The 23,861-nt window shown below is 37.5% G+C and overlaps 3 protein-coding genes across 3 annotated transcripts; all 3 read right to left on the bottom strand.

Annotated features, from left to right (window-relative positions):
* Positions 1-10,150: 10,150 nt before the first annotated feature.
* On the bottom strand, positions 10,151-11,089 carry LOC128119973 (olfactory receptor 6C74-like). The gene has a single exon (XM_052753744.1). It carries the CDS (start codon positions 11,087-11,089, stop codon positions 10,151-10,153), a length of 939 nt encoding a protein of 312 aa, XP_052609704.1.
* A 1,461-nt stretch (positions 11,090-12,550) lies between these two features.
* LOC128120072 (serine/threonine-protein kinase PLK2-like) lies at positions 12,551-15,142 on the bottom strand. The gene is given in 1 exon segment (XM_052753825.1): positions 12,551-15,142. A coding segment is annotated over 1 exon segment (2,049 nt). The 5' UTR covers positions 15,104-15,142; the 3' UTR covers positions 12,551-13,054.
* A 6,140-nt stretch (positions 15,143-21,282) lies between these two features.
* LOC128119975 (olfactory receptor 6C74-like) lies at positions 21,283-22,221 on the bottom strand. The gene has a single exon (XM_052753745.1). The coding sequence runs from the start codon at positions 22,219-22,221 to the stop codon at positions 21,283-21,285; it is 939 nt and encodes a 312-aa protein (XP_052609705.1).
* Positions 22,222-23,861: the final 1,640 nt, after the last annotated feature.

A 23,861-nucleotide genomic window follows, 5' to 3' on the forward strand; every position in this document is an offset into this window, starting at 1 on the left:
CTTTCATAAAAACATTTTTCTTTTCCACATATGACAAAAAGCACGTGACCTTTGTCTTGGGGAATCTGACTTATTGTTTTATATGTTGAGCTCTAGTTCTATCCCTTTTCCTGAAACTAACATGATTTTGTTGTTTTGGGGGGCTGAAAATTACTAATTATGTTTATCTACTTTATTTTCTTAATATATCTCCCTATTGACAGTCACTTAGGCTGACTCCATGATATAGATATTGTGAAAAGTGTTGCAATAAACATGGCTATTCACTCATATCTTGTATAGTGACTGACACCTGTGAGTGTATACTTTGGAGTGGTTGATCTGTTAAACATTGCGATTATATTTATAGTTATTTTGTGATGTCTTTGTACTATATAGTGAGTGTAGTAATCTGCATTCACACTGGCAGTACATCAGGGTTCCTTTTGCCTACATCCTTACCAGCATTCATTATTTTTAGAAAGAAGATTCTATTTCATGTTGCTATAATAATTTTATGATAGACTGAGGAGAAAAAGAAAAGAACAAAATCATCACATTGAACAACTGAACAGCAAGAGGAAAAAGCAGGAAAAAATTACAAAATACTGGCATAGGTAAGGACTTTCTGAATATGTTACTTAGGAAATAAGGCATACAAATGGAATCCTCTGAAATTTAAAAGACAGTGTATAGCAATACAAACTGCTATTTGCTTTTTTTTTTTTTTTTTTTTTTTTGGTTTTTCGAGACAGGGTTTCTCTGTGTAGCTTTGCGCCTTTTCCTGGAACTCACTTGGTAGACCAGGCTGGCCTCGAACTCACAGAGATCTGCCTGGCTCTGCCTCCTGAGTGCTGGGATTAAAGGCATGCGCCACCACCGCCCGGCACAAACTGCTATTTGAATGAATGGGAAGTCCACAAAATCAGACAATATTTGTCAAGTACGTATTTAACAGAGGATTCATGTAGAACATAAAACAATCCCTCAAAACAGCAAACATCAAGAAAAACAACTATTCAATAAAAATGGACCCTGGAACACATTCAATAAGAAAGAAGGTCCTGACAATAAGAATATAAATCTATTAACATTTTAAAAAGTGTTAAATATTCTTAGCCGACAAAGACATGAAAATCAAATTACTTTGAATATTCTATGTAGCATACCCTAGCCAGAGTGGCTATTATCAAAGAAACAAATGGAAAAGTGTGGTGAATTCTGGGGAGATTGTAACAGATCTATGACCATGATATAAGTCATATTAAATACTAAAAACACTTCAGTGTTTTATTTCCTTAAATAGCTAAAACAGAACTATGGTGTGACTCATCTACCCCACTTCCTAAGCTACCATACAATACCATAGAAACCCTTGTACATCAATATTCATAGTTTCTCTACCTATAATAGCTAGGAATTAGAATCATCCTAGTTGGTCATCAACTAATAGAATGAAAATGGAACTGTGAAATATACACACAATGGAATTTTATTCAGGAGTATAAAGAAGAAAGAACAGACCAAAATTATGAAATTTGTGTGGAAATATTTGAAATGAAGAGGTAAATCTAAATGAAGAGTTTACCTAAAAGTGGTAACCCAGAAAGTCAACTGTCACTTCTTTTCTCTCATGTGTGGATTCTACCTTCAAAATTTTAGATTTCTTTGCTCAAGTTGAATTTAATGTTTGTACATGTGAGAGAATTAGAAAAGAACCATAGGAGAAGGAGAAAGAGGGCAGGATATGGAGGGTATGAGAACAGGTGTGATATGAAAGTTGGGGGATACTGAGAGTGAAAAGGCTTAAGAGAGGGTGGGAGGTAAGAAGTATAGAGGAGAGAAAACAGTAGGAGGTGTTAATCAAAACTAAAGACAGTTAAAAAAGCCACATGGAAACCACATTACTATGTAAGCTAATTTAATAGTATATCTAACTTTTGTCAATGAATTGAATTAAGGTATAGTGCCAGCATGAATAATACTCGTCCCAGAACCATGTGTTACCAAAGGAAAACATCAGTGCCAAAACTATGATACCTCTCTAGAATTTAGTGAAGGAGCCTCCTAGGGCCTCGCAAACCAAACAGGCTATTGGCATTTCTTATGGATTCACACCGTAGATAAGTGATGACTATATTGTTGAAGATATCTCATCGTTTAGCTGTAATACACACAGAAATAAAGATGGAACTAAGGTAGAAGCTTAAGCCCTGATGGCATGATTTCATATTGGAGGAATTTGCCATGCAGGTTGTTGAGAGAGAAAAGTCCGTGTTTTACTCAGCTGTGGACTCTGAAGACCAAATAGTTAAATGGTCTGGCAAATTGTTGCATTCCTGTTGCAATAGTGGCATGATTCTTATGGCAGTCACTAATCACTTTTTGATTTAACTTAATGCTGCTTCAAAGAAGGAAGTTCCTGCTTATTGTAAACCTCATCAAAAGCTCATGACTAGTGAGGCCCTAGGTCTTGGGGAATAAGCTATTATTGGGACATGTTATGGCTATCATTATGTCTTCAAAGTATTTGTTTATGGCCATAGATTAGCTGTTATCAACATTAGTATTGGTAAGAGTAGATTAGTGTTGATTAGAGTAGATGTTTGTTATTGTGAAGACTTGTAACTGGCCAACAGGTTAAAAAAAAGTGACTATTGATATGTATGCTAATGCATATTTGTATGTATGTATATATGTATGTATGTGTATATGTCTTCCCCTCTTGGGCTCAGGGAACAGCACAATGCCTAAGAGTTGAGTAAAAGAATTTAAGAGTCAGGGGAAGAGGAGGTAGGCCATGAACCCCTATCTTCTGTGTATGACATAGTTGTTGCACTTATGGTCTAACAACACCAATAGTCACTTGCACATGGGTAAGTCCCTCAACATTCCAGCCTGAGTCATCTCTCCTCTCCCATGAGAACAGTGAATGGCTGCTGATGGATAGGAAGATATTTTCTTCAGTGTCATAGCCAGTGGTATGCTTCCCATGCTCTGGTAAATGACTCCCCACTCAAGTTTAAGGGATTCCACTAGAAGGACTGGGAGGACAAGAGAAGGTAATAGAGGTGAAAATGACCAATGTATATTATATAATTGTGTGAAACTGTCCAATAAACTAATTTTTGAAAACATGATAAGGAACTGATTTATGAAGGAGAAAGAAAATACATTATAAAGAGATCATGATTCTATCTGAAGCTGATATTATACAGGAGTAGAGAGATTAATCTAGTTTTTATCATTTAAATTAGATGTACCACTATCACTTGTTAAGGAGTCTGTCTCTTCTCTACCATTTGTTTTTACATTTGTCAAGAGTCATATGGCTGTAGCTGAATGTATTTATATTCTATTAAGTCATCTGCTTGTTTTCATTCCAATACCATTCACTATGGTTTGTCACTATGGGTTTGAAGCATAAATTTAAATTGTCTATTGAGAAACCTCAGTCCTATTCTATTTTTGTCAAGATTCATTTGGGAATGTTGAATCTATCGTGATTTTGTTTGAATTTTGGTATTGTTTTCTGCTCTTATGAAGAATGGCATGGGTGTTGTCATTGTTACTGCACTGAATCTGTTGTTTGATTCAGAGAATATGGCCACTGACACAATATAACTTGTTCAAGATAATGAACATGGGATATTTTGCATGTTTTAGTATCCTGTATTACCTATCTCCAGTGTATATTTTTATTATATATATTTCATCTTCATGGTTAGTGTTTTGTTGTTTGTTTGTTTGTTTTGAGACAGGGTTTCTCTGTGTAGTTTAGCTGCCTGTCCTGGATCTCACTCTGTAGACCAGGCTAGCCTCAAACTCACAGAAATTTGCCTAGCTCTGCCTCCCGAGTGCTGGGATTAAAGGCTTGTGCCACCACCGCCTGGCTTAGTATTTTTGTAAGTACTGAAAAGCTGCATATTTTTATAGATCAATTTCTTCTGCTGTTTTTACTAGATTTGTTCATCAGATCTAAAAATATCCTGATGGAGTAATTAATGTTGTCTAGGTATAAAATATAGTTATGTGGAACTAGGAGGAATTTTAGTGCTTTTTCTGTTTGTACCCTTTAGTTCAGTTCTCTTGACTTAGTGCTCTAAGAATTCAATCATATGTTGAACATGATGAGGATGGTGAATAAAAGTGCCTTGTTCCTGATTTTAGGGGAACATTTTCAATATTCCATTAGTCCATTTATTATAATATTGGCTGTGGGTCTGTCATATATATTTTGTAGACTTCTATTCTTAGAATTTTTCTGATATTATCATAATTATCATAAAGTATGTAAAATTTTGTTAAAGGTTTTTCTTGATCTATTGAGATCAACCATGTGATTTTTATTCTTGATTTAACTCCTGTGATATTTTGTGTATGTAAAACTCCTTTTTCATCTGTAGAATGAAACAAATACAACATAGCATTTGATCTCTTAAATGTTTTATTATATGCAATTTTTCTAGAATTTTGTTAAGGATTTTGCATTTATCTTCATCAGAAGAATTGATCTATGGCTCATTGTTTTTCTATTTAATTTTGGTATTAGAGTATTTGTGGCTCTGTTGATCAGTTCAGATCCTTAAAATAGGAATTAGTGGGCAGGGAAGAACATGAAGGAAGAGGATAAGGATACCTACATGTTTGTGGAATACTTGATATTAAATGGGGAACTCAAGGCCAGTCTGGATTACATTGCAAGACCCTTTCTCAAACGCCTATTGAAGAGATTGGAGAAGATGTTATTTTGAACATGTAAAAATTAGACTTTGTTTTGGTTTTCCTGATTATCTGCCTAGGTCATATAATGCTAATAACTCTTGTCTTTATTTCTCCTTCACATATCTTTTTGGCCACTAGTTAAAGAATTGCTCTTCTCTCTATATTGTGGAGTTTTATAAATAAAATTACTGATGCAGATTTTGGATGGGCCGACTGGAGGAATATCCTTAACTATACACCTATAGCCCCACAGAGATGCAAGAAGGCAGACTAGTCACTGCACAAATTCCATTATGGCAGTTAGTGGTACTTCTTTAGAGTGGGTGGTGATGATGATGAGAAAAGGAGGTGAACACTGGCTCCAGAATTTAGGACAAAGACTCACAAAAAAAGTAACCAGTTCCTTTCATGGATAAAGACATAAACATACTTGGGCCTCTTGTCCTTCCCAGAAGCCAGATATGCCAGAAGCGTTTGGGGATTTTGATCCCTGATCTGGTTCCTAAATAATTTTTGAGTTACATTTTCATATGGGGGATGTTAGAGTAGCAAAAATTGTTCATTAATAGAAAATTCCTAGGCAATAGAATAGAATTTTTGGCCTTGAAAGAGATCCATTATTTCAGCTGGGAAAGTCAATCACCTAGCAATAGACCATTTCTCAGGAAGAAAGGACCACCCCTAAGACATTGGGTTCAAGTTAAGTCATGCTAAAGAGATAGGAGAATAATTATTCTTTCCTGCTTAACATCATGAAATTTTTTTCCTTGAAATTGTGGTACTTGACAAAAGACAGTGATCCAGGAGTTAAAAACCCATCACAACATATGCATGTATACAAACTGTCTTTGTTCCTTTCACCATTGGTGTGATAAAATACCATGACACAAACAAATTAAGGGAGAAAGAGATTGTCTGGCTCACAATTCTAAGTTACATCCCCTCATTGTAGGGAAAGATACATCAGTAAGAAACTGAAACAACTAGTCACACTACATCTACAGTCAAGAATTGTTATGAATTGGTACATGCTTAGTAGTGCTCAGCTTACCCTATTCATTTATATAGTCCATGATCCAGTGCTCATGGAATGTTCCCACCCACAAATAAGATGGGTTTTTCCAGGATCAATTAACCTTATCTCCAAAATCCCTCACAAGTGTACCTGTAAGCTTTTCTCTTAGGTGTTGAGTTGACAATTATTATTAACCATAAAACAATCATGAGATACTTAAGGACATAGAATGCCTACTTCTCTCCTACTTCCCCATCCTATTTCTCTGCTCTATGAAGTGCAGTTACTTAGGAGGGTTTATGAAGACTACTTAAGGTAACCAACATAAAAGCACATTCTACTCAGAGGTGTAAGCGTTCATTCTCCTATCTTGTCCTACACCATACTTTCTGCTCTTATTCCTGTCCATTTTATGCCAGAATAAATGTGGGATTACTTGGGACATTGAAGATACAGTTTGGTCAAGTAGAAAGAAAACATCCAAAATGTGATGAATGCCTGTCAGTAGAAACAGAAGTATAGATTTGGAGATGATTTGGAGATAACAAATACCCACAGTATTCTACTGACTCCATCCCTTCTCTTGTTCAGGAGAATCAACTAGTGACATTTAGTACATTCTCATTTTTGTTAGATCAGGATGTATGTTGTACTTTTTTGTCCATGGGATGGTATAGACCGATGCCTAGCCCAATCATCTTCATAAAGGCTTCCTCTATCAGCTGATGTGAGCAGGTGCAGAGACCCACAACCATTAGGCAGAGGTCAAGGAATACCACGAAGATAGGGAGGATGAATTGTAGGAGCCTGAGGGGGTTGATGACACTAGGAGAACACAGCCCACAGAATCAAGTAGGCAGGGCACATAGGCAATCACGGAGCCTGTATGGGTTTGTACTAAGTCCTCTGCACACATGCTGTGGTTGTTTAGCTTGGGTTTTTTGTTGGACTCCTAATAGTGGGAGTGGCAGGTGTCTTTGACTCTTTTGCCTGATCACAGGACCCCTTTCCTCCTACTGGTTTACCTTGTCCAGCCTTTATTTGAGTGTTACGCCTCATCTTACTGCATCTTGTTATACCATGTTAAGTTGATATGACTGGGAGTCCTGCTCTTTTCTGAATGGATATGGAGGAGCAGTGGATCCGGGGGAAAAAGGGAGGAGGAGAAGAAGGAGAGGCTGAATTCAGGGTGTATTGTATGAGAAAATGGTAAGGAAAAATAAAAAGAAAAATAATTTAAAAAATTGTATATAACTCAAAATTAATTATTCCCTGGAAGACATAAAGAAATGCAAATATTTTCTTTATATGATGTGAACAGTGTTAATCATGCTACAAATTTATTAAGTTTTGATCATACTAATAATGCCAGTATTTTTCTTTGTTATTCCTACATCTATTAGGTTGCTTAGTAAAGGAATAAAAAGATAAATGTAATTCCACAGTATTAGAAGGCATGTGTACCAATGTATCCTCAATATTTATATTATCTAATCAAATGAAAAGTCACTGCCTACAGTTTTAAAATCTACCAATGTACCCACTTTCTTTCTTTCTTTTTTTTCAACACAGGGTTTCTCTATGTAGTTTTAGTGCCTGTCCTGGATCTCACTCTGTCGACCAGGCTGGTCTCAAACTCACAGTGATCTGTATGGCTCTGCCTCCAGAATGCTGATATTATGCCCACCACCACCCAGCCTACATTTTTTTTGGTAACTGAAAATACAGTGGAAATTCTTGTTTTGAGAAAGCAGAATTCTATATTTTGTTTAAAGGTTCCGTACTGTAGGACTGCTCACTTCTTTTACAGATCTTACTATCCCAATTATTAATATACGTCTTACTACCACAGCTGTAGTTTTATGAGCCCTGTATCCAAATTGGCAGGATAGTCAGTAAATCTGTACTTACCTACAGCCCAAACCCCATGCTTTTAAAGATGCTGGGGGACCAGTGCCAACCCAGACAAACCCTGGAAATTTTCCCTTTAATGTAGCCTGTATAGCAATGAACTAGTAAGGTTAATGGGCCCTGAAGGGGAGAATTTCGTTTTCTACTCTGGAATAATTATTTCATGTGCTACTGTATTTTTTCTTTTCAGAATTTTCAACTTACAGCTCAGTCCCTACAAGCAGAGAGGCATGAGTTTTAGATGGGTCAGCCCACTTTTCAGAGATCTGACCCAAGAGGCTTCTATCTATCTATCATCTATCTATCTATCTATCTATCTATCTATCTATCTATCTATCTATCTATCTCTCTCTCTCTCTCTCTCTCTCTATCTATCTATCTATCTATCTATCTATCTATCTATCTATCTATCTATCTATCTATCAATCATCTTTCGTATCTCTTCTCTCTCCTTCTGATACTGGCAAGAACCAAAGTATGCTTTACCTGATACTTTGGGCTTCCTTACTTTTTCTCTAAAACCCCCCCACCCCCAACTCTATGGCTACCTTCCATCATCTGGCAGATCCCCAGACTGGTAACTCAAATGCCATGTTTTTTTGTTTTCTCTTTTTTCCTCCATTCCCTTCTGGGCAGATGATATGATTTAGTTTGTCTGCCCTAGAGGTTTTACTTTTACATTCGAAACAAATTGTTCTTGGGCTTTAAAATGCAAACACACTAAGCAAACAAGTAATATCGAAACCGATTCAGTAAATAATTAATATACTTAGAACATACATGTAAATTATTTTAACTTGCAAAATTATTCTATGTAAATAAAATTCTTTGGATCTCATGCATGCATATACATTTAGATTCTTCCTGCTATTAAAAGGCTGTTCAAGAACTATGTCTCATGCTTTCAAAACACAAATTGCTATTAGACTCCAGTATAAATAGAATTGTCTGTAAGGATATTATTTGAGGAAATTTTAGTTAAGGAGCACAGAGTATTGTGACAGGGCAGACAGTGCGGAGGTCCCTCCATTTTTATTCCTGCTGAGGCCATTTTAGGTTTAACTAGAATTAGATCTCTGTTATGGAGAATCCCAAGGGATTATTGGAAAATTATCCAGCTCTATTCTAGGAACCCAAGGTCAAGATAACCTAGCTAATTTATATTCATTTCTTTAAAACTACTGGTTTGTGCAAGCATCTCTTCTAGCTAACTGCTTATCTTTACCTCCTATGAAGAACCTATTCCATCTAGCCACTTAGCTTCTGTCAAATTGGTTGCTTATGCCACCCACTTCAGCTGCAGAGCAAGATACCAGGATATGATTTCTGCCTTCAAAACCCCCATGTGCTTGGACAATTGGTGCTACACTTAGGATCCAAATACCTGAGTGTGATTCCAGAAACTGGAATAAAGCTTTCAACAGGCTATAGACTATATTTGAGTGGTCATCACTGGTGGATTTTCCATAACAGTATCAAATTCAAATTCTTTTCTCTGTCTTTGAAAATCCATACTGAATTATTATAAGTAGTGAAAAGTAAACCAACTGGAATAAAGAGCATTAAGAGGCTGATATAAATATATATTACTCAAATTTAGAGAACATGTATTTTGTTCTTAATAAGAAAAATGTGTGGCTAGTTTTCTTCTCATGTAGATTCTAGTATGCTAAACATATGCTCCAGTTTGTATCATGTGCATGTTATGATGAATAGCAGTGGTGGGTGATTGGAATCTGACAGAGAGAGCAGACACATACATAGGATTGAGAATAGATATTGAAGATGTAGCATGTCGATGCTTTTATGTTTTATTGGTTTCTTTATTTTGAAAATCAAATGTCTTCAAAATGAGAAGTTTGAAATATGTCACAAGGATATGTATTGCTGATGACTGTAAATAATATTCTTGTTTGCAAATATAGATTTTTAAGTATTTTATTGAGACAAAGAGAGAATAAAAAAGAAAAATTGAAAGTGTTGTATATGACCTATAAAAAAGAAAGAATATGTATGGAAAATTACTATCAGTCACTATTAAGAAAAACAGAGATAGAGAATAAGAAAGAAAAAATTAAGGGGGATGGAAGAAGAGTTTGTTTCCAAAAATACAAGATACTTTGGTAACGCAAAGCCAAAGAAAGTATTCCTAGAGATTTATAGACTAAAATAAGTTATTATTAAAACAGCTCCTAAATAATATTTTCTTTAAGCACATATTTGCTAGGAAATCATAGACATATGCTGTTTCCATAGGGAATTCATAGTGGAATATTTTGGAAGCCAAACAATTCATAGCATTAAATTAAAAGAATGAAGTGGTTCCAGCAACTCATATGGGAAAGAATGAAGAGAGATAATCTCACTAAAAATATAAAAATCCAGAAGAAGAGTTAGAGTGAAATACGGACACCTTCTGTAACTTCCACAATAGAAAAGCAAAACAGAGATTTGTCAAACAGTAGCTGACACGGCCTATAGCTTTCAGTGATCTTACTAGCACACTTTATCAGGACAAAGTCACTGTTTTGAAGTAGCTGAGGTGCATTTTTTAATGACATCCCTGAGGGCTTCTTTGACTTGCTTATTTCTTAAGGTATATATGAAAGGGTTTAGTACTGGTGCAACCGAAATGGTGAGTATGGCAACCCCCTTGTTTAAAGCTATCCTCTCTTCTGCAGAAGGTTTGATATACATAAAAATGCAGCTGCCATAAGAGATGGAGACAACAATCATGTGGGAGGAACAGGTAGAGAAGGCCTTCTTCTTCTGCTGGGCAGAAGGGAACCTCAGAATTGTACTTATGATTTTCCCATAAGAGAACATTACTAGTGCCAAGGTAATCAGGAGAATAATGATGGCAAAAATGAAGTTGACCAGTTGCATAGACCTTGTATCACTGCAGGAAAGCTTCAAGATGGGAGAGTAGTCACAGAAAAAGTGTTCAATATTAGCATCGCAGAATTCCAAACTCAGACTTACAATGACTCCAGGGCAGATCGCCAACAAAGCAATTAAACAGCAAGTGCCAAATAGCCAAGTACAGACTCTGGTGTTCATGATGGTGGTGTAATGCAGGGGTTTACAAATGGCCACGTAGTGGTCATAGGACATGACAGCCAGCAAGAAAAACTGTGCTATCCCGAAGATAAAAGCAGTAAATAATTGTGTGTAGCAAGCCTTGATGGAAATAGTTTTATCCTTGGTCACTATGCTGACCAGAAATCTAGGGATGCAGGTAGATGTCAGTGAGATTTCTAAGAAGGAAAATTTCTGAAGGAAGAAATACATGGGTGTTTTGAGGTGGGTATCCAGCAGAGTCAGAAGGATAATGATAAGGTTTCCAGTGATGCTCAGCAGATAAGTTATAAATAGGAAAAGGAAGATTACAATTTGCCATGTTGGGTCTTCTGTCAATCCAAGAAGAATGAATGTTGTTACCAGTGTGTGGTTCCTCATGTCTAAATGTCTTCTAAATTCTTCCAGCCTGGAGATAAATAATAGATTGAATTGATGTGTTCTCTTCTGTAAAGATTTGAAAGTGATATTAAGAATCCAGCAGGGTAATGGAAATGTACCTCCCCCACTTCTATATTTTCACATTTATTCATTGGTTAGAACTACAAGCATAACAAAACGTATCTAATACCATTTCCTGGATACTCATTATTGTAAGCTATTTTTATAATTGGAAAATATTGTGTATTTTTTATAAGTATTTGCACATTTTCCATTTTTTCCTGATATTCTGAAAATACAATTCCCACTCCTACTGAGTCCCAAGTAATATTTTAGGCTAATTTGAGTAATATGCATTTATTTAAATGTCCTTCTTTGTTTCCACAAAACATTTTCTGTATTTTATTATTATTATTTTTAAATATTTTGATAAGATTTACCCTCTTCCAACTTCCCCAGATGCTCCCCATTTTCTTATCCACACCACTTTGTCCTCTTTTTACCTGTCTCTCTTTTTCTCTAAAAAACCCCAAAACTCCACATGAAAAAAAACAACAACACAAAAAACAAGATTAAAAACATAACAAGTCAAAAGAAAATGAAATAAAAAAAATACTCAAAAAAGACATGAAGTTTGTTTCCTATTGGCCAACTACTCTTGGGCATGAGGCCTGCTTTGGAGGGTGGTTGATATATCCGCTGAGACTCCATTACAGAAAATTGGTTTTTCCTTTATCAGTAGGTATCAATTGCAGATGGTTTCCTGGTCAGGAATGGAACCCATGTTCACTTTTTGTCTCAAAGCTGGGCTTCCACCTTGCCTGAACCAATCAATGCAGGTCTTGTGATTCTACCACAGTCTCTTTAAGTTCATAGGTGTATCAGTCCTGTATGACACTGTTATTGGAAACATCCATCCCCTCTGGCTCTTATGTTCTTTCAATCTCCCTTTCTGCATGAGCCTTGAGGGGACCAGTTTGACATTTTGAGACAGGGTTTTACTTATTATCCCTAGAAGTAGACCAAGTAAAATAGTAATTATCATAAAAAACTTAAAAGTCTAGTTATAAAAGTATTTAAGAAACATTGAAAGTGATATAAATGTTTAGTTACTTTGGGGACTTGTTAGTGGAATTGAACATCAGTATCATCCAGAATTTCTGAAGTCCACATAATGGATGTGCTTTTCGATAAATTTGGCATATGTTTGATATAAGAATGTTCATTACCTCAAGTTTTGTTTCAGGAGTTATTTAAAGTTACCCAGTTATAGTCCAGGGTGATCTTAAATTCACAGAGATGCTTCTGCCTCCTAAATGCTGGGATTTAAGGCATGTAACACTACATCTAGTATAAATATATATATATATTTTTTTTATTTTTATACTCTTTATTGCCAAGAGTTCAAAATGGTCAACATAAAAAAAAGAACATCTTGATAATAAATACTGCTCTTGGGGCTGTAATAAATAAAACGTTTATTAACAAGGAATGCATTTTTTCCAGCCACAAGTGTATTCAAAAATAACCAAAAAAAAAAATTATATATGGCCATAGTTCACAGTTAAGCAGCCAAAAGCTGCTCTGATTGTAGCCTTTAAACAACAAGGGAGCATCCTCCCTTTCTCCCTCCCCTTCAGGAAGTATATTCACAGTTCCAAGTCCTCTGGCTGAAACACTCTCCACAGAGAGAACGTAAGAGTCAATGCATCTTTCTGCAAAATTGTCCGATAGACCTTTTAAAGACAGGTACTTCAAGGAAAACTGCAGCCGGCGCCACTCGTGGATTGTCCAAAGTCAACTGTACACCTTAGGCTGGTCTGGTTCCAGCAGTCCAGCGGGCCACTGAGGAACTGGAGTCGTACCACCACTTGTCCATCTCCAACATGCTCTGTATCCCTCCGCTGGCTTCCCTGTTGATCTCACAGTGGAAAAGAGTCCCATAGGGTCCACTCAAAAGGGTCTTCAGTTGCATCTCTGTAAGAGCATGTTCAGGGCATATTCCATTCGGTTTTTCAGTTCTAACGAACAGCCAGACATCAACAGAGTTGTCAGTCTGAAGGTTGTAGATATTCTGTCCTCATTGATGTACGTGAGAAGGTACTCTTCGTTTTGGTTACAGATGATTATTTTTGTATGATCATGGTAGAAGTTCACCTGAAATGTGCCATCGTTGAAGAGCATCATTAAGGCTTTATCAGATTTTAACCACTGAAGGAGGTAGAGCCGAGGTCTTCGAATATCAGTAACACTAGGGAGATCGCCACCATCCATGAGGTTCTCCTCCATGTAATGAGAAAAGTATTTCAGCACCGTCACTTGACTAATAAATTGTTCAGGGGCATCTGTTGCTGGGAAAACAGAACATTGGCCAAGCTCTGCATAATAGTGAACTGTTTTTTTGTCTGGAAGGAGGCTCATGTGGGCGCCATTGTTGAAAAGGACTCCAACAGTGTGGTCTGAGAGCTGGTACCCAAAGCCGTATTTGTTGGAGTAATCGACCCATTTGGTGACCCACTGAAAGGACGTGCTCAGCTGCTCTTTGGGAATACAGTCGGCTTCCGGCATGTTTTCTAGACATCCTCAAAGGACTCTTGCCACTGTGTCTGCAACACTTCCCATGGTACTATCTTCAAGGCATTCACTGCTGCTGCTGCAGCTGCCAAGCGTCCCTCTGACTATCATCCGGATCGCATCCCCAATCTGCTGTTTGTTTTCCACTGTGGCTGTTCCAGATCTGGCAACTGTAGCGGGAGGTGGCTGGAGCTCCTCATCTGTTCTGTGTTTGCTGGGTTGCTGGGTTATTGAAGTCTTTTTCAAATCATGCCTAAGCTTGTAAATGTCTTCATCCTCTTTGGACACTTTATTGTGTGTGTCGTTATATCTTGCTTTGTCTTTTTTGCCACCAAAGAGAGCAGCGGCGGCTTTCTTGAAGAAATTCTTAGCTGGGCTTGATAAGTGGAAGTCTGGAACTGTATGGCAACAGCTGGAAGACAGCCTGTCTGGGGTGAAGCCCTGTAAAAAGAAATCATGCCGAATGATGTCATCCAAACTGGGGCGGTCCTCTGGGTTTTTGGACAGCATGCTAGCTATCAAGTGCTTAGCCGGGGCCAGTAATGAAGACGGCATCGTATACCTTGCTTCCCTTATGCACCTGTACGTTTCTTTCAGGTTTGTGGTTTCGAATGGAGGCCTTCCTAGCAGCATTGTATACATTACACAGCCTAGGGCCCAGATGTCAGATTCACAGCCATGTCCTTGTTTGTTGAGGACTTCGGGGGAGAGATAATTTGGGGTACCACATATTGTTCTCCTCCTGTGTTCCAACGGTTCCAGTCTGGCTGCCAAACCAAAGTCTCCAACCTTCAGTTCCATGGCTTCGTTAATAAAAAAGTTCCCTAGCTTCAGATCTCTGTGCAAGATCTCCTGTTCGTGAAGGTACTTGAGTCCTGACACGATCTGCCTGAGGTAGTATCGGACTTCTGGCTCCGTCAACACCTTTCTTGCTTTCAAGATATGAGCCATGGATCGTCGGCTGCAGTATTCCAAGAGAATGTAAATGTTTTCTTTGTCTTCAAAGTAGTGGTAAAACTGCACCACATGCTTATGATGCAGGATTCTGTGGAGCTCTATTTCTTTGTCGATCTTTTCCCTTTGATGAGGTTTAGCTACTCGGCTGTGAGGAATAATTTTTGCAGCGTAGACTTTGTTGTTTGTCAGATCTGTCATTTCGTAACACTTTGCAAAGCCACCCTTGCCCAGCACTTTGCCCCGGCAGTAGCGCTTCCCCGTCGTGGGGTCGACAATAATCCGCGAGATCTCGGGTCCCGAGTGAGAGTGGTGGTGATGGTGGTGCGGGGCCGCCGGGGTCACCTGGGCCTGGGGCTGCCCGTCTTCCGAGGGCTGCTGCGGTCGCTTCTTCTTCGAGTCCCCGCCGCAAGCTTTGCCCAGCGCCTGCTCGCACATCTTGGTGCCAGCAGCGGGCTGGTAGGTGATAGTCCGCAGGAGTTCCATCGTGGCCCCGCCACCCGACACGGACTGCCTGCTGCCACCTCCCCCCCAGGCACGGGACAGCGTCCGGGCTAGCCCTGGTTCTCTAGCCCCAGTCCCTTAGCCGACCGACTCGTCCGGCGTCCTGCTTCGCTTGTCATAAATATATATTTTAAGGGGCTAAACTAATGACAATGAGATTTGAAATAAATTGTTTAAAGTGAGTGTTTGTTAGAGGGATTTGTTAATTTTAGAGTTCTTTGGTACTATTAAATAGAACTAGTTCAGCTTGAAAAACAACTTTATGAGTTTTACATTTAAACTTACTTCAATTAGAAAATAAACCTTTGACATTAAATTTAAAACCTTTCTTCATGATCATTTACCTGTTCAACTTGAGTAGCTTTGCTTGTGTAAGAAATAATTTACACATTCAGTACTGCCTCCAACATTAAGTATTATATTTTCTAATTTTTAAATGTAAAGAAATGTATTCCAATAAAGTTTGAATAAAAGGCACTGTGAGTTCTATGTGTAAAGCTTTTCTAATAAACAAGAATAACCAGCTTTCAGATACATACAGAGGAAGCTCAGTCACGAGTTACAAGGATGCTGTCTGAATGTCTCTAATGCCGGGTTTAGATGGCAGGATCTACGTTTAAGACAGAACTTTTCATAATACAACCTCTTTGTATGCAACATGAAAAACACTGAAAATACTTACTTTCCTTGAGTTCAACAGAGATATTGTTTGCAGATACATTGTGGAATTTTATTTTGTTTAAAAATTCAATGTGAATAATTCTTCCAAAATGAGTATTTTTCCTAACCCATACTTTTAACTTTGCCTTTTCAGTTTAAGTGGAGAACTTACTTAGAATTTTTTTTTTTTTGTTTGTTTTCGAGACAGGCTTTCTCTGTGTGGTTTTGGTGCCTGTCCTGGATCTCACTCTGTAGACCAGGCTGACCTTGAACTCACAGAGATCGGCCTGCCTCTGCCTCCCAAGTGCTGGAATTAAAGGCGTGTGCCACCACCTCCTGGCTTAAAATTCACCTAATTTTAAAAATAATTACATTCCCCACTCTTTAATCAGAATACAAGATGTTCCATCCTTCAATCCACTATTCTATTCTCCCTACAAATGAAATAACCAGTGTCTTCCCTAACAGTATAGTGCTCCTGTTTTCTTATAACTGAAGAATTGTAGTCACTGCCTTATTCCATCTTCAATAAATATGACTTTGTCTCCATACCACTCAAGATTGTCATGTTCCTTAATAATAAATGATGTTTTCACTCAGACCTAGTACAAAACCTTGGGGATCTTTGTGGAAAGTACACTAATTGACTATTTTTATCATTAATTATGAAAGCAAAATAACCAAGTTAATACAGAGTCCTGGTATCTACAGGGAATCTAGTAATTCTGATGTCAACAGAATAGAATTTCTGGCCTTGGAACAGACTTATTATTTCAGCTGGGGAAGTCAATCACCTAGTAATTGACCACTTCTCAGGAAGAAAGGACCACCTCTAAGACATTGGATTCAACTTAAGTCATACTAAAGTGATAGGTAGAATAATTATTTATTTTTTTCCTGCTTAACATCATGAAATTTTTTCCTTGAAATTGTGGTACTTAACACAGAAGACAGTGATCCAAGAGATATACACCCACCACAACATATGCATGTATACCAACTGTCTTTGTTCCTTTCACCATTGGTGTGATAAAATACCATGACACAAACAAATTAAGGGAGAAAGAGATTGTCTGGCTCACAATTCTAAGTTACATCCCCTCATTGTAGGGAAAGATATGTCAGCAAGAAACTGAAACAACTAGTCACACTACATCTACAGTCAAGAATTGTTATGAATTGGTGCATGCTTAGTAGTGCTCAGCTTACCCTATTCATTTATATAGTCCATGATCCAGTGCTCAGGGAATGTTCCCACCCACAAATAAGATGGTTTTTTTCCAGCATCAATTAACCTTATCTCCAAAATCCCTCACAAGTGTACCTGTAAGCTTTTCTCTTAGGTGTTGAGTTGACAATTATTATTAACCATAAAACAATCATGGCATACTTAAGGACATAGAATGCCTACTTCTCTCCTACTTCCCCATCTTAATTCTATGCTCTATGAAGTGCAGTTACTTAGGAGGGTTTAAAAAGACTACTTAAGGTAACCAACATAAAAGCACATTCTACTCAAAGGTGTAAGCGTTCATTCTCCTATCTTGTCCTACACCATACTTTCTGCTCTTATTCCTGTCCATTTTATGCCAGAATAAATGTGGGATTACTTGGGACATTGAAGATACAGTTTGGCCAAGTAGAAAGAAAACATCCAAAATGTGATGAATGCCTGTCAGTAGAAACAGAAGTATAGATTTGGAGATAACAAATACCCCCAGTATTCTATTGACTCAATCTCTTCTTTTGTTCAGGAGAATCAGCTAATGACATTTAGCACATTCTCATTTAAAACTGTAGGCAGGATGTATGTTGTACTTTTTGCCCATGTGATGGTATAGATCAGTGCCTAGCCCAATCATCTTCATAAAGGCTTCCTCTATCAGCTGATGTGAGCAGGTGCAGAGACCCACAACCATTAGGCAGAGGTCAGGGAATACCTCGAAGATAGGGAGGATGGATTGTAGGAGCCTGAGGGGTTGATGACACCAGGAGAACAAGGCCCACAGAATCAAGTAGGCAGGGCACATAGGCAATCACGGAGCCTGTATGGGTTTGTACTAAGTCCTCTGCACACATGCTGTGGTTGTTTAGCTTGGGTTTTTTGTTGGACTCCTAATAGTGGGAGTGGCAGGTGTCTTTGACTCTTTTGCCTGATCACAGGACCCCTTTCCTTCTACTTGTTTTCATTGTCCAGCCTTTATTTGAGTGTTACGCCTCATCTTACTGCATATTGTTATGCCGGGTTAAGTTGATATGACTGGGAGTCCTGCTCTTTTCTGAATGGATATGGAGGAGCAGTGGATCCGGGGAAAAAGGGAGGAGGAGAGGCTGAGTTCGGGGTGTATTGTATGAGAAAAGAGTTAGGAAAATTAAAAACAAGAAGTAAATTAAATAATTATTTATAACTCAAAATTAATTATTCCCTGGAAGACATAAAGAAATGCAAATATTTTCTTTATATGATGTGAACAGTGTTAATCATGCTATAAATTTATTAAGTTTTGATCATACTAATAATGCCAGTATTTTTCTTTGTTATTCCTACATCTATTAGGTTGCTTAGTAAAGGAATAAAAAGATAAATGTAATTCCACAGTATTAGAAGGCATGTGTACCAATGTATCCTCAGTATTTATATTATCTAATCAAATGAAAAGTCACTGCCTACAGTTTTAAAATCTACCAATATACCCACATTTTTTTTTTGAGACAGGGTTTCTCTGTATAGTTTTCGTGCCTGTCCTGCATTTCGCTCTGTAGACCAGGCTGGTTTCGAACTCACAGATATCCGCATGGCTCTGCCTCCAGAATGCTGATATTACATGCCACCACCACCAGGCCTACATTTATATTGCTAACTGAAAATACAGTGGAAATTCTTGTTTTGAGAAAGCATAATTATATACTTTGTTTAAAGGTCCAGTACTGTAGGACTGCTCACTTCTTTCACAGCTCTTAGTGTCCCAATTATTAATATAGGTCTTGCTACCACAGCTGTAGTTTTATAAGCCCTGTATCCAAATTGGCAGTGTAGTCAGTAAATCTGTACTTAACTACAGCCCAAACTCCATGTTACTAAAGATGCAGTGGGGGGGGGGGGTACAGTGCCCACCCAGACAAACCCTGGCATTTTTCCCTTTAATGCAGCCTGTATAGCAATGACCTAGTAAGGTTAGGGAGCTCTGAAGGGGAGAATTTCATTTTCTACTCTGGAATAATTATTTCATGTGCTACTGTATTTTTTTTCTTTTCAGAATTTTCAACTGCCAGCTCAGTCCCTACAGGCAGAGAGGCATGAGTTTTAGATGGGTCAGCCCACTTTTCAGAGATCTGACCTAAGTGGCTTCTATATCCATCTATCTATCTGTCTACCTATCTATCTATCTATCTATCTATCTATCTATCTATCTGTCTGTCTGTCTGTCTGTCTGTCTGTCTGTCTGTCTATCTTTCATATCTCTTCTCTCTCCTTCTGATACTGGCAAGAACCAAGGTATGCTTTCCCTGATACTTTGGGCTTCCTTACTTTTTCTCTAAAACCCCTCACCTCCAACTCTATGGCTACCTTCCATCATCTGGCAGATCCCCAAACTGGTAACTCAAATGCCATGTTTTTTGTCTTTTCTTTTTTCCTCCATTCCCTTCTGGGCAGGTGATAAGATTTAGTTTGTCTGCCCTAGAGGTTTTACTTTTACATTCTAAACAAATTATCCTTGGGCTAAAAATGCAACCCACCAAGCAAACAAGTAATATTGAAACAGATTCAGTACATAATTAATATTCTTGGAACACCCTTGTAAATTACTTCTACCTGCAAAATTATTCTATGTAAATAAAGTTCTTTGTATCTAATGCATACATATACATTTAGATTCTTCCTACTATTAAAAGTTGTTCAAGAACTATGTCTCATGTTTCAAAACACAAATTGCTATTAGACTCCAGTATAAACAGAATTGTCTGTGGATACTGTTTGAGGAAGTTTTAGTTAAGGAGCACAGAGTATTGTGACAGGGCAGACAGTGCAGAGGTCCCTCCATTTTTATTCTTGCTGATGCCCTTTTAGGTTTAACTATAATTAGATCTTTCTTATGGAGAATCCCAAGGGATTATTGGAAAATTATCCAACTCTATTCTAGGAACCCAATGTCAAGATACGTTAGCTAATTTATATTCATTTCTTAAAAAAAAAAATCTCTTCTAGCTAACTGCTTATCTTTACTTCCTATGCAGAATCCATTCCGTCTAGCCACTTTGCTTCTGTCAAATTGGTTGTTTATGCCACCCACTCCAGCTGCAGAGCCGATGCCAGGATATGATTTCTGCCTTCAAAATGCCCATGTGCTGGACAATTGGTGCTACACTTAGGATCCAAATACCAGCTGAAATAGAGCTTTCAATAGGCTATAGACTATATTTGAGTGGACATCACTGGTGGGCTTTCCATAACAGTATCAAATTCAAATTCTTTTCTCTGTCTTTGAAAATCCATAGTGAATTATTATAAGTAGTGAGAAGTAAACCAACTGGAATAAAGAGCATTAAGAGGCTGATATAAATATATATTACTCAAATTTAGAGAACATGTATTTTGTTCTTAATAAGAAAAATGTGTGGCTAGTTTTCTTCTCATGTCGATTCTTGCATGCTAAACATATGCTCCAGTTTGTATCATGTGCATGTTATGATGAATAGCAGTGGTGGTTGATTGGAATCTGACAGAGAGAGCAGACACATACATGGGATTGAGAATAGATATTTAAGATGGAGCATGTCAATGCTTTTATGTTTTATTGGTTTCTTTACTTTGAAAATCAAATGTCTTAAAAATGAGAAGTTTGGATATATCACAAAGATATGTATTGCTGATGACTGTAAATAATATTCTTGTTTGCAAATATAGATTTTTAAGTATTTTATTGAGACAAAGAGAGAATAAAAAAGAAAAATTGAAAGTGTTGTATATGACCTATAAAAAAGAAAGAATATGTATGGAAAATTACTATCAGTCACTATTAAGAAAAACAGAGATAGAGAATAAGAAAGAAAAAATTAAGGGGGATGGAAGAAGAGTTTGTTTCCAAAAATATAAGATGTTTTGGTAAAGTAACGCAGAAGAAAGTGTTCCTAGAGATTTATAGACTAAAATAAGTTATTATTAAAACAGCTCCTAAATAATATTTTCTTTAAGCACATATTTGCTAGGAAATCATAGACATATGCTGTTTCCATAGGGAATTCATAGTGGAATATTTTGGAAGCCAAACAATTCATAGCATTAAATTAAAAGAATGAAGTGGTTCCAGCAACTCATATGGGAAAGAATGAAGAGAGATAATCTCACTAAAAATATAAAAATCCAGAAGAAGAGTTAGAGTGAAATACGGACACCTTCTGTAACTTCCACAATAGAAAAGCAAAACAGAGATTTGTCAAACAGTAGCTGACACGGCCTATAGCTTTCAGTGATCTTACTAGCACACTTTATCAGGACAAAGTCACTGTTTTGAAGTAGCTGAGGTGCATTTTTTAATGACATCCCTGAGGGCTTCTTTGACTTGCTTATTTCTTAAGGTATATATGAAAGGGTTTAGTACTGGTGCAACCGAAATGGTGAGTATGGCAACCCCCTTGTTTAAAGCTATCCTCTCTTCTGCAGAAGGTTTGATATACATAAAAATGCAGCTGCCATAAGAGATGGAGACAACAATCATGTGGGAGGAACAGGTAGAGAAGGCCTTCTTCTTCTGCTGGGCAGAAGGGAACCTCAGAATTGTACTTATGATTTTCCCATAAGAGAACATTACTAGTGCCAAGGTAATCAGGAGAATAATGATGGCAAAAATGAAGTTGACCAGTTGCATAGACCTTGTATCACTGCAGGAAAGCTTCAAGATGGGAGAGTAGTCACAGAAAAAGTGTTCAATAATAGCATCACAGAATTCCAAACTCAGACTTACAATGACTCCAGGGCAGATTGCCAACAAGGCAATTAAACAGCAAGTGCCAAATAGCCAAGTACAGACTCTGGTGTTCATGATGGTGGTGTAATGCAGGGGTTTACAAATGGCCACGTAGCGGTCATAGGACATGACAGCCAGCAAGAAAAACTGTGCTATCCCGAAAATAAGGCTAGCAAATAATTGTGTGAAGCAAGCCTCAATGGAAATAGTTTTATCCTTGGTCACTATGCTGACCAGGAATCTAGGGATGCAGGTAGATGTCAGTGAGATTTCTAAGAAGGAAAATTTCTGAAGGAAAAAATACATGGGTGTTTTGAGGTGGGAATCCAGCAGAGTCAGAAGGATAATGATAAGGTTTCCAGTGATGCTCAGCAGATATGTTATAAATAGGAAAAGGAAGGTTACAATTTGCCACGTTGGGTCTTCTGTCAAGCCAAGAAGAATGAATGTTGTCACCAGTGTGTGGTTCCTCATGTCTAAATGTCTTCTAAATCCTCTCATCCTGGAGAAAAATAATACGTGTGAGTTGATGTGTTCTCTTCTGTAAAGATTTGAAGGTGATATTAAGAATCCAGCAAGGTAACAGAAATGCAGCTTTTACCCCTTTCAATGTTTTCACATTTATTTATTGGTTAGAACTACAAGCATAACAACATGTATCTAATCCCATTTCCCACATACTCATTTCTCATTATTTTCGGCTATTTGTTCATACTTGCAAAAAATCCCATATTATTTTTTGTGATAATTATTTGTACATTTCCATTTTCCCCACTTTTTGAAAATACCACTTTTACTACTGATTCCCAATAGTTTAATCTAGTTTGAATAATATATGTTTTATTTAAATAATCTTCTTTTTTTCCACAAGCAAAACATTTCTGTATGTTATTATTACTGTTATTATTTTTTTTTTATATATTTGGTCATGTTTCCTCTCCCCCAGATCCTTCCCATTTCTCTACCCACCCAACTTAATGCTCTTTTTCTCTGTCTCTCTATCTCTCAAAAACAAAAAGAAAAACAAAAAACTGCACACAAAAATAAAAATCAAAACAAACAACATAAAAACATAACAAATCAAACAAAATGAAACAAAAAGTCTCAAGAAAGTCATGAAGTTTGTTTTCTGTTGGCCAACTACTCTTGGGCATGAGGCCTGCTCTGGAGGGTGGTTGCTATATCCACTGAGACTCCACTATAGAAAACTGGTTTTCAGGGTTGGGGATTTAGCTCAGTGGTAGAGAGCTTGCCTAGCAAGTGCAAGGCCCTGGGTTTGGTCCTCAGCTCCGGGGGAGGGAGGGGAAAGAGAGAGAGAAAACTGGTTTTTCCCTTTGTCAGTGGGTAGAGAGAGAAAACTGGTTTTTCCCTTTGTCAGTGGGTATCAATTGCAAATGGTTTCTTGGTTAGGAAAGGGACCCCGTGTTCACTTTTAATCTCAGAACTGGGCTTCCACCTTGCCTGAACCAACCAATGCAGGTCTTGTGCTTGCTCCCACAGTCTCTTTGAGTTCATATATGCGTCAGTCCTTATGTCTGGAAGGCACTGTTTTCTTGGAAACATCCACCCCCTCTGGCTCTCACACTCTTGTAATCTTCTTTTATGCATGAACCTTGCAGAGGGAGGAGTTTGATTTTTTGTAGACAGGGTTTCACTAAATATCCCAGGCTAGCCAGGAGCTTACTATGCAAAACAAGGTGGCCTTATAAAAAAAAAAAAGAAAAAGAAAAAACACAATATCTTTAATTGAAACTACATAAAAACAAGATTAATATTATTTTATCCCTTAGAAATAGACCAAGTAAAATAGTAATTATCATAAAAAAAAACTTAAAATCTAGTTATAAAAGTATTTAAAAAATGCAGAAAGTGAGATAAATGCTTAATTACTTTGGGGACTTGTCAGTGGAATAGAACATCAGTATCATCCAGAATTTCTGAAGTCCACATGGACGTGCTTTTCGATAAATTTGGCATATGTTTGATATGAGAAAGTTTATTACCTCAAGTTTTGGTTCAGGAGTTAAAGTTACCTGGTATAGTCCAAGGTGATCTTAATCTTACAGAGGTGCTTCTGCCTCCTGAGTGCTGGGATTTAAGGCATGTAACATAAC

This window comes from Peromyscus californicus, unplaced genomic scaffold (genome assembly GCF_007827085.1).
Source record: "Peromyscus californicus insignis strain IS unplaced genomic scaffold, ASM782708v3 Scaffold_24__1_contigs__length_46423439, whole genome shotgun sequence".
NCBI classification, from domain to species: domain Eukaryota; kingdom Metazoa; phylum Chordata; class Mammalia; order Rodentia; family Cricetidae; genus Peromyscus; species Peromyscus californicus.